Source organism: Onychostruthus taczanowskii, unplaced genomic scaffold (genome assembly GCF_017590055.1).
Source record: "Onychostruthus taczanowskii isolate IOZ18803 unplaced genomic scaffold, ASM1759005v1 scaffold216, whole genome shotgun sequence".
NCBI classification, from domain to species: domain Eukaryota; kingdom Metazoa; phylum Chordata; class Aves; order Passeriformes; family Passeridae; genus Onychostruthus; species Onychostruthus taczanowskii.
This window is the reverse complement of record NW_024499418.1, coordinates 158,784-169,173: the sequence shown is the minus strand read 5'-3', so window position 1 is coordinate 169,173 and position 10,390 is coordinate 158,784. Positions and strand designations below refer to the sequence as shown.

The following is a 10,390-nucleotide window of genomic DNA, read 5'->3' as shown; positions in this document are numbered from 1 at the left end:
TCACAGCTGCCCGGCACCTTTGTGACCAGACACCCCAGCTAGGCTAAGAACATCCCTCCCCAGGTGCTGGATCCCAGAGGCTGATGTTCCCTTGGGCTTGGCCAGCAGGCTAGCCACAAGGACATGCAACTCTTGCATTAGCTCTGGGGAACAGCTGCTACGGTAAGTGCTGAACATGAGAAGGGTATGCTATAGCTCCCTGGCTCATTCAGCAGCCATCTGGGATGAGAGGTGGGGGCTGTCCACCCTGGAGTCTACCCCCATCACAGCCCAGACTTTGGGCTTCAAAGAATTAATGAAATCCCTGAAGGGAAACTGTTCTGAAATAATTTGCTTACTCTGCTTTGCAGAGTAAGGCTCCTGCTTTGAAGGAGGAGGGCTATTTCCCTGCTGAAATATGCTCTTAAGCCTTCCTATACTGCATTCTTCACACACACATCACTGAGAAACATGCTCTAGAAAAGAATGTGACACTTGCACAGAAAAGAAGAAAGAACTGGTTTTATTCTCAGACACTGAAGTCATGTTACGGCATCTAGCTGCATTCCCCCTGACTGGCTTTGCCTGCACAAGGATGGATTTTAACAGGGTAGGGCACCAGATACAGACCAGGAGACCATCACAGGAAGTAAGTAACCCTTTACAATGAGTCAGAGCACATGGCAAGTGTAACTCAAGATAGGGATTTTCCAGGGACCAGTCCACCCCTGCCAGGTGATCTTGTTTCCTCTAAAAGGCACTTCCAGGACTGGAGTTGGTATGGGAGAGACAACAGGAGGAAGTACTGGGGGAGAGGGAGGGAGATGCTTCCCAATTTAACCCATTATGGTGTCATGACGGGGTGGTGGTGAGAACTGCTGGGTTGTTTTCAGTGTGTCAGAAGAAGCAGCAAAGGCCTGGAGACTGGTGCAGGAGGCAGGGGGATGGGAAGGGGGAAGGCAAACTGGGTGAACTCATTCTGTCCATTCCTTCTTGATGGACAGGTTCCACTCCCAGGTGAGATGGTCGTGCTTGTCATCATCCGTGAAGAAGGATTTGTTGTGATAGGTGCCTCGAGCCAGCATACCCTTAGGAGCCTCTTCAACAGGCGTCAGGAACTCGTACTCCTCTGGCCGTGGCCCATAGCTGCCAACCATGAACGTGGCTTTGTCCACTAGGAGAAAACAATCCACAGGGAATAAGACCCTCAGATAGGGAATGATGAGGGAGAGAGGAAGCCATGAGTAAAAGAGCAGAAAGGAGATGGGGGAGAAAGGAACAGCCCATGCCAGCAAAGAAGAGCAAAATCAGTGGGTTAGTGAAGCGTAAGGACAGCTGGAAGGATAGCACAGATGGATGGGCAGGTGAACAGGCAACGGTTTGTGCCCTCTCACATGCATGTACTTGTCCTGGTTTGAGACAAATTTGGCAGAAAACCTTCTGGCTGCTAGAAGGGTGTGAGTACAACCAGCACATGCTCAAGACCTCCTTTGATTTCCCACTGCTTCTCTTTACTGGTGAGAAGACACCAGTTTTGTGTGCTGAACAGGATGCTGAAGCCTTAGAGGTGGTGAGAAGACACCAGTTTTGTGTGCTGAACAGGATGCTGAAGACTTAGAGGTGGTTGCATGAAAATGCACGTGGGGGGTGTGTGTGTGCAAAATGGGGCTTTCCTCTGCCTTGTCCAAGCAGAGCAGCACTGAGGAGATCCCAGGGGCAAATACAGGGCCCTGCACACAATGGGAAGTTTCATAGAGCAGGTCTGAATTTTACCCAGAGCTTCTGAAGAGCTTTCAGAGGGTGGGAAGCACCACACAGGCTGAGCCACTGAACAGAAGGTGGAGGGGGGGAGAAGAGCTCTGTATGGAGAGGCAGCCTGTGGCAAGCACCATCCAAGCAGAGTCTCTGTGGATGTTGCTGCTGCAGACAGGGGAGTAGCATACAGATAACAGAGCTGGCTCACACTGAGTGTGCACAAAAGAAGAAACTGATGTCCTGGGTAAAGTAGGCTTATGCACTCTTCTGAGAAGTCACCTCCTGAGTGTTAGCATAGGGCGGGACTTGGGACCAAGGGAGCCTCTGTGTCAATCCAGAGCTGCAGGAGCCCTTGTTCCAGAAGAGGGAACACACAGGTAGGAGCAGTGCTGTGCAGGGCATGCAGGGCTCTTACTCACCCTTCACCCCTGTTCGGTAGGTGTGCTGCACATATTTCAGTCCCGACACAATGTCCCTGTTTACCTGCAGGAAGTAACCAGAAGTGTCAAGAGAAGAGTTTTGGTTCTGTACCTGATGATTTTCCCCCTCCTTAGGGACATACCCATCTTGGCTCCCTACACAAAGGAGTCTCAGCACAGGGCACATTGTACAGGTCCCTGACACAACTTCTCCATAGGTACCTGGAGACCTTTAGCATCCTCTGTGCATCTCCTGCACTTCCCTATCCTTTGCCCAACTTTGAAGCTGACTGCAGCACATCAGTAAGCTTCTCAAGACATCCTGATGAGGATAAAGAAAAGTGAAGCAGGGAGTTCCCGTTTAATAATTTTCATACTGGAAACCATCCATGGGTAACTAGAGTCATCTCTCCAGCCCCAATGAGTGGGCAGATTCCAGGTGCCCTCTAAGCTCCATGGGGAGAAGTTTCTTCTCAAAAGACAGTTTTCATAATCTTTTCTCAAATCTTCCATGGATAGCTTGGATGTATCCAGTGCTGCTCCCCTCCAGCACACACTGCCTTCCCACAGTGCACACTACTCCATCTGAAAACAAGATGGACAGATCCTTTTACATCCCAGGGTAGAATTCACAGGTAGAATTCCTTACCAGCCTTGGAACTGAGGGAGGGAATTAGAATAACCTGTCTGGCTTCAGGTATCTCCAGTCAACAAGGCACAGATACAGATGGAAATATTTCACAGCACAAAAGAGAGCTTGAGGTGTCTCAGGGGAGAGCATTAGGGGACATTCATCCCTGAGACAGCAAGCCTACAGAACCCACAGTATTAACACCTTCCCTCATCTGCCTCAGAAGAATTATCTTTCTTCCCTTTTTGCCTTCTCTTCCAAGCTCAGCTTTGAAGCAAGCACTTGCAGAGATGATCAGTTCAGTGCTGGATGCCACACTGCAGCGTGGCCAAGTTTCATTTTCAGCTGTAAACAGAAGAAATGGCTGACACGCTGATTAATGGGAGTGAGGGAGAAATTAGCCCATTTAGGTGTATGACAACCTGAAGAATTCAAGTATCTTCAACCAAATGCTACAATATTACATCTTTTTAATGTGTACATGAAGCCCAGTAATACTGACTGAATCAGTACTTCATTAATAGCCATTCTCTCTCTTCTTCTCTTCTCTTCTCTTCTCTTCTCTTCTCTTCTCTTCTCTTCTCTTCTCTTCTCTTCTCCTCCCTGTTCATTTCCACTTAGTGTGAAGTAAAGATTTTCCAGTGGCTAAAAAGCAAAACCAAACTCAGCCAAAACTACCCATCTGGCTTTTAAACCACTTGATTATCAGTGTGAGCAACTTCCTCCAAGGGGTGAGCAAGCAGAAGTAATTTCCTGAAAACACCTCATCCCTTGTTGGGCAGAACAACACCTGAAGCTAGGGGGCTTTGCAAGTGTTCAGCTTTTGGGCAGGCATTCTGCCTGGCTCTAGTTATCTGACAGACTGCCACTGACTGGCCTGAGCAACTGGATAAGAAGCAACTGGAAGGAAAACAACTCACTCTGAAGTGGATCTTAACTCTGTATTCCACCCCTTCCTTTAATACGAAGGTCTCTTTCTTGAGTGCTTCGAGGTCACCTGCAAGAAGAGAATCAAGCTGTCAGCTGGAGATGTCACAGCGAGGAGAGAGCAGGCACAAGGGGGAAGATGGAGGTGGGGCTGCTGTCAGAGGTGAGCATCCCTTCAAAGGATGACACCTGCAAAATGAGCACGCAGACGTCTGTGTGAGATTGTGTTGTGCGACCAAACACACAGAAATTCCTGGGTGCTCATGTGTACCTGTGCCCACAGAAGGTAATGCCTAAACACACACAGGCCTGAGCACATATACACAAAGATGTTCATGCACAGACTTGTTGCAGAGCATATGCAGGAGTGTGTGTATTCTCCATCCATGCCCAGGCCTGGCTTGGTGAGAGGAGCGTGTTCCACAGCTCCTGCCCAGCTTGGAAGGCTGCCTGGGCTCTGCAGGGCTCTGCGTGGCTTTGGGTGAGCAGGAAGCCTCTCTGCCTCTCCAGGCCCAGCTTCCTCTCTCTGCAGAAAAGCCCATATAAGGCTCTCTCCCCATGCCCCCAGGAGCCGGAACTGCAGTATTGCTCGATTCTGAGGTTTCAGTACAGCCTGTTACCCAAATGCATGCACATCCCTTGTGCTCATGAAGTGTCATTGAAAGGAAGAAAGCAGAGATGGCAAGAGAAACCCAGGAGCTCCTAGAGCACTCTAGATGAAGGAAAAAACCCTCAGTATTTTCCTCTGTTACATCTCCTTTTTTTTTCATATGTGTATACTTTAAAATAAGAAACAAGGCTAAGATGACCTCAGAGTTCCTCTAGAACCCACTGTAGCATCCCAAGGACAAACTCTCTTTTAACTTGGAGCATGCCAGGGCCTTTATGTGTTCCCCTGTGTGACCAAGGGCAGAGCCTGTGCCTACCTGTAAGGTCCATGGTGATGGGTCCTGGAGCAGAGTCACACACCAGAGTGAGCCGGGTGACCACCACGTTGGGAGCTGTTGGGTCTGCAGGTAGGAAAAGTCAGGGGGAAGCTGTTAGCTTGCAAAATTAAATGCAATCATAGGGGAATGACAACTGAAGAAAGAGGGGTGCCTTGTCACACAGAAACTGCATTTCATGAAACACCCAGTAATGCCAGGCTTCCTTAGCACAATAAGACCACATGTCTACCCCATGGATCCTTCCATATGGATCCCTCTGGCCTCCATCACAATACCTAGAGGTGAAAATTTCCTTCTTAGGATCATTCTGGGCAACAAGACCACCTTTCAGCAGAGGCTGACCCCTTCATAACCCCCAAAACTCCTCTGAGACCCATACACCTCCCACCACAAGTGGTGGGATGTCAGCAGTCCCCAGTAATCTTCGTAACTCCTAACACTCAGAACACCTTCCGTGCTTCCTTTAGGTGCAACTTTCCACCTGCCCATCCCCAGTCCTCCAGCACAAGCAGTGCGTGTCCCTGGCCAAACAACGTCCCTCTTCTTTGAAGCAACAGCACACTGTTGCAGTACATCTCCCCAGTCCTCCCCCGTCAGTGTGCCCCAGCCTACCTACTACCACAGGTCCATCTCCCAGCAGGGACTTCTTGTACTTAGCGAGGCTTTCATCATCCTTGTCCAACTCTTGAAGCTCCTGCAGTGTTTTCTGGGGAGGAGGTTTGTAATTGAGTTTCCCATCCAGCTCATCATCATCATCCTCCACGTGAGGTTCTTGTGTCTTCTCAGTCATGGTCACTTGGTCTGGGTGACAGAGGAGGGGGCAGTCAGTGAGATTGCTGTGGATTGGGAGTAAGGGGGCACTCACTGTGTAGCTCAGTGCCCCTGACAGGCAGGCACCCACCCAGTGCCGAGGGCAGCAGGATTCCTACAGGCAAATGGCGACGGTGATCGGCTGCAATCCAGACACTGCTGCTGATATTCTGGCTCAAACACAATCCCCCTCTACCCCCGCTCCTCGCTCCCTGCAGGCACCACGCGCACACGCAGACCTACACCATTCTTCCCTCGCAGGGAGGAGGTGCAGGAGCAGAGGCTGAAACCAGAGTGATTTAAGTGATTTACAGCCACTCTGCAGCACAGTTGTGGCCGGCAACCCTGCAATTACAAGCCATCCTACCAGGCTCCAGTGCTTGCAGGCTATCTCACACAAAGAGCCACTGCCACACACTGGAGCACAGAGAAACACGAATAAAGCCAAGGACAGATGTTTCATTCACCCTCTCACAATGGGTTAAAAGCCACATTTCACAGAAAGCTCGAATACCTGCCAGCCACTTCCGTAGATTAGCAAGTCAGCTGAAGCTCTCAAGGAAGCAGGCAGCAAAGTCTATCTGCTGGCATTCCCTGTGCTCCCACTAACAGCTCACTCCAGGCACCCACCAGCACTCCTTCCCACCGAGGAAGGAAGCACATGGTGACCCCAGGACAGGCAGGCACAGCCGTGCTGCTCCAGTGGTGCCTCTCGGAGTGGAGAGGCAGGAGAGCTGAGCTGCAGTCAGCAGGGCTGGGTCTGGCACCGCTGAATGGCACAAGGACGGCGAAACTGCTGGGGTGGTATCCCAAAGGGGAGCCAGAGCAGGGAAACAGCAACCAACGGGCAGCCAGAGCATGGGATGGGGAACAGGAGACAGGCAGGAGAGGTAAGCAGTGCTGTGCCAGGTGCCCCTTCGTCAGCTGCCTGCCTCCAGGAGACAGCCATATGGTCCTAGCCACCTTCCCACTCTTCAGAGAAAGGCTGAAAAACAGAGCAGTGCCCTGGTACAGCAGCAGTTGTCACAAACAGCCAAGCCATTCCTTGTTCTTTGGCAGCAAGAGGGTTTGGTCAAGCTACACAGATCATTCAGTTCACTTCCACTTATCCTTCTTTGATACTGTCCCTACTAAAAAGTCCCTTTTTGCTTGCTTATTTGCAATTTTCCAAACAAATCATTTGTCCTTCTCTGCAGCTGTGGCCTTAACATTTGCCCCTGCTCCCAAATGTTAAACTGGGAGATAATGGGATAGTTTTTTCATTTATTAAAATAGAAAAGAAACACACTCAAAAAAAAAAAAAAAAAAAGAAGAAAAAACAACAGTTTAAGGTGAATCATCAAGTGGCGTCAGGCAACTCTGAGTAGTATGCAGACTTCTCAGAGCAATTCCAGTGCAGGGAAGAAAAATAATCAAGGAGTGGTACATTGGCATGTTGCAGAGGGACAGAAAAGAACTGACCAGCACAAAAACAAGAAGATTCAGTCAGGTATTTTAATTGGAAATGGCCATTGCATGACAACTTTGCAATTTTGTGGTGAATGAGGAACTACTACAGAATGGGCAGATGGGAAATAAAAGAGAATCTCAACCCAAGGAAACAGGAAAAAAACCAGGTCCCAGCAGCTGAATAACCCTGGCTCAGTTCATGCCCAGATGCAGGAGTGTGAAATACCCAAGTACTATAGGAAAGGCCCTGGAGTGTGTCCTCACGAGAAAGGAAACCAAAAGCTCCCTCCTGAAAGCAACACTTAAAATACCTCACCACTCTGTGGCCCCTCAGAAAGCCCCACAGTCCCCCCAGTGCCATTCCACGCTCAACACAGGAGGAGGCTGTGGCTAGCCATGACAGCCACTGCCAAGCCTTGCCTTCCACTTGGGCTCCAGCTGCAGGTCTGAGCGCTGACTTGAGCTCTGCCACAACACCAGGCTGCATCTGCCACCAATACAAGCACAGACCACAGGTGCCTGCCCGCCCCCATCCTCCCATGCCCATCTCTTGTAGTTTGTCACAGGAGAGGGCCAGACACAGGAGATGGAAAGAGGCATCTCTGCCCACATGCACAGAAAAGGCAGAGTCAGGACTGGATCATCTGGCTGCTCCTCATCCCTCAGACCTTCCCTTTGCACCACACATGCTGCAGAGACCGTCCCTGCCAGCCCCTGGGGGTGGCTCACTTGAGGGGGAATGCTTTTAGGCTCTGAAAGCCTCCCAGAAAGGTGCACAGACAACCTGCCATGCCAACAGCAAGATCCTGCAGGGAACAGGACCAGCCAGACTGTCTGGGATGAACAACCTCTGGCTCACAGGCGCCCCAGGATGGCACCAATCAGACCAAGTTCTGGCATTTTTCCCCAAGCCATGGACCTGACGCTGCCTTCCTGCCAAACTCCAAGGCAGGCGGTGACCAAGAGGAAAGCTTCCATCTCAGCAGCTCCTGCCCCTACTTGCTGGTGCCCTCTGCAAGCTGAGACACATTGCCGAGCTCAGGCACCACTGCTTCCCCAGAGACGCCGCGTTGCTGTCGGGGTTCCTGAGTTTCTGTGCCACTGCCCAGGCCAAGGGCTAATATGGAGCCCCCCATTCAGACCAAGAGCCTCACAAAACTGAGAAAATTAACCCTACATTGTTATATGCAAGGAGAAATCTGTGCGCTTGGTGTCTTGCCCTGCCACCAGCCCACAGTCCTGTGTCACCTGCACCCCTGAGGCCTGGCAGCACCCGTGAAACAGCAGGGAGGGGGCAAGGGCAGGGTTAGGGATCCCTGTTAGCGAGAGATAACAGGAGATCTGCAGGAGGCAAAGAAGGAATCACGCCTTGGCGAGAGGTGCGAGAGTCTCGCCGCTGGGCTCTGCCTGTGCCGTGGATAGACGGCTGCCCTCGCACCTGCAGCAGGAGGGGCAGTGACAGGGTGGAGGGTAGGCACCTCCTCGGCCCCCCCATACCTCCACGAGGCACAAAAAGGGTGTCAGAGCGGCAGCATTTTACTTGTCCTCCGTCTGCTCATCACTTCTCCAAACCAACCCCCGGCCGAGGGCTTATCTCCAGGAAGCGGGTTTAGCAGGGAGGAAGTAATTTTCCGCGATGGGGGAGAAGCACACCGGACTCAGCAGCGCCCCCAGCCCCGGCCTCCCCATCCCAAGCCCCGGGGTGCGGGGACCGGAGGGAGCCCACGGCCCGGGTACCACGCCGCAGGGATACACCCGCCGCCAGTCCGGCACCGCGGGGGCCTCTTCCCTCCTTCCCCTGCCTCTCCGCCCCATCCAGCGGGGAGCCCGACTTCCCCCTCGGGTGCAGCAGGGCTCTGCCTGCCCGGGCAAGAGCGGGCACCGGCGCCAGCGCCCGGCAGCGAAGGCGCGAAGTTACGCGGGAGCGACCCGGGAGCGATGCGGGAGCGATGCGGGGCTGCGGCCGCCCCGCCGCCCTGCCCGGCTCCCCCGCCGCCCCTCGCACTCACCGGCGGAGCGGCGCCTGCGGCCGGGGTCCTCCTCTGCTGTCAGCGCTCAGCCTCGAGCTTTGGCAGTTGGAGCAGGAAGGAAGTTGGTGAAGAGAGGAAAAAAAAAAAAAAAAAACACTCATACGCAGGGAAAAAAAAAAAAAAAAGGAGCGGCGGCGGCAGCAGAGCAGCCCACCCGCAGAGGAGCCCTGCGCGCCCCGCATGCTGCGGCGCTCCGCCGCCTGCCCCGCTTTGTCTGCGCCCGCCCGGCGCCGCGCTGCGCTCTTTTTGCGCAGAGGTGCGCCGCGCTTTGTCTGCGAAGCTGAGCCCGGCCGGGGACAAGGAGTGCTCGCCGTGCGCGGCTTCGGGCTGCTGTGCCTGCAAAGGAGGGGGTGATGGCTTCGCTTTTCTTCCCAGGCTTTTATTTTGTTTGTTTTCCTGGTGTAATTATGTTCGATTTCAAAAAGTGGCGCTGATTTATACCGATTAAAATATGCGGAGGATCGGGTTGTGTATTCCTGCGTACGTGGGAAGATATGCAGTGTTGCAAATGGAGGTTCTCATGAGCCTCATTTTTCCTGCTACCTGCTGCACTTAATCAGCTTATTGTTCCCAACTCCCAGCCCTTCTCACACAAGCAGTTTCAAAGATCAGCTACCTCAGGAAGAAAAAGCTCTCATTTCCCAGGGTTGCTTAAATCATCAAAAAGATTTTACACCCCTTACTTTGTGAAATATCAGCAGATTTTCTCTTTCTTTGCCCCTCCTGGAGTGCCCACTTAGTTCATCAGTCACATAAATCCTTCATGTACATAGTCCTCAGAGCACAGCAAATTAGATCATTGGTTTGCAAACAACAAATCTGGGCCTGCAATGACTGATAGACTGCCCTTAATGCATTTACAGCAGCAAAATAAGCAAAGCATATCTATTGCCAGTGGGCTTACATTCACTGCCCCGGATCCACACATCCATTAAAAGTGTTTTTTGTACACAAATTTTTAAAGGTTGTAAACAACGGAGGGAAAGGGATCTTCTTCAGGGATTAACAGATCTCAGAAGAGGGGGATTGATTTTTCCAGCCAGATATTGCTTTCATTTAGGTTATGAGTGGCATAATGATCCTTACCTCATGAATTTCAAGGAAAAAACAGAGCGTATATCTGTCTGACAATGGATTCCCATTTATCAGGGGCTATAGCCTCAGAAACATTTCAAGCTTCCATTAATTAGTTTCACCATCAAGAAAAATTATTTTATTCTCTGCTACTCTTTTTCACTGCTACACTAACCCTTCCCTTGGGCAAGCACAAGGGACCTGACTTGAATACAGTAGTTAGATGAGTTCAAATTGTATCAGGGAAAAAACATGTAAGCAAATGTGTAAGTATATATTGGTGAGTTTTCAACCCAGATAGGTTTCTCCATACTTGTTTATAATGAACGAATGTGATTAAATCTTTTTGCCAGCACCAGTGGCTGAGTG

General features: G+C 51.3%; 1 protein-coding gene across 1 annotated transcript; it reads right to left on the bottom strand.

The window, feature by feature from the left end:
* Positions 1-486: 486 nt before the first annotated feature.
* Positions 487-9,157, bottom strand: ARHGDIB (Rho GDP dissociation inhibitor beta). The gene is made up of 6 exons (XM_041404612.1): positions 8,927-9,157; positions 5,271-5,459; positions 4,638-4,721; positions 3,705-3,781; positions 2,154-2,217; positions 487-1,153 (listed from the first exon to the last, which is right to left on the bottom strand). The coding sequence occupies exons 2-6, from the start codon at positions 5,446-5,448 to the stop codon at positions 954-956; spliced, it is 603 nt and encodes a 200-aa protein (XP_041260546.1). The 5' UTR covers positions 5,449-5,459; positions 8,927-9,157; the 3' UTR covers positions 487-953.
* Positions 9,158-10,390: the final 1,233 nt, after the last annotated feature.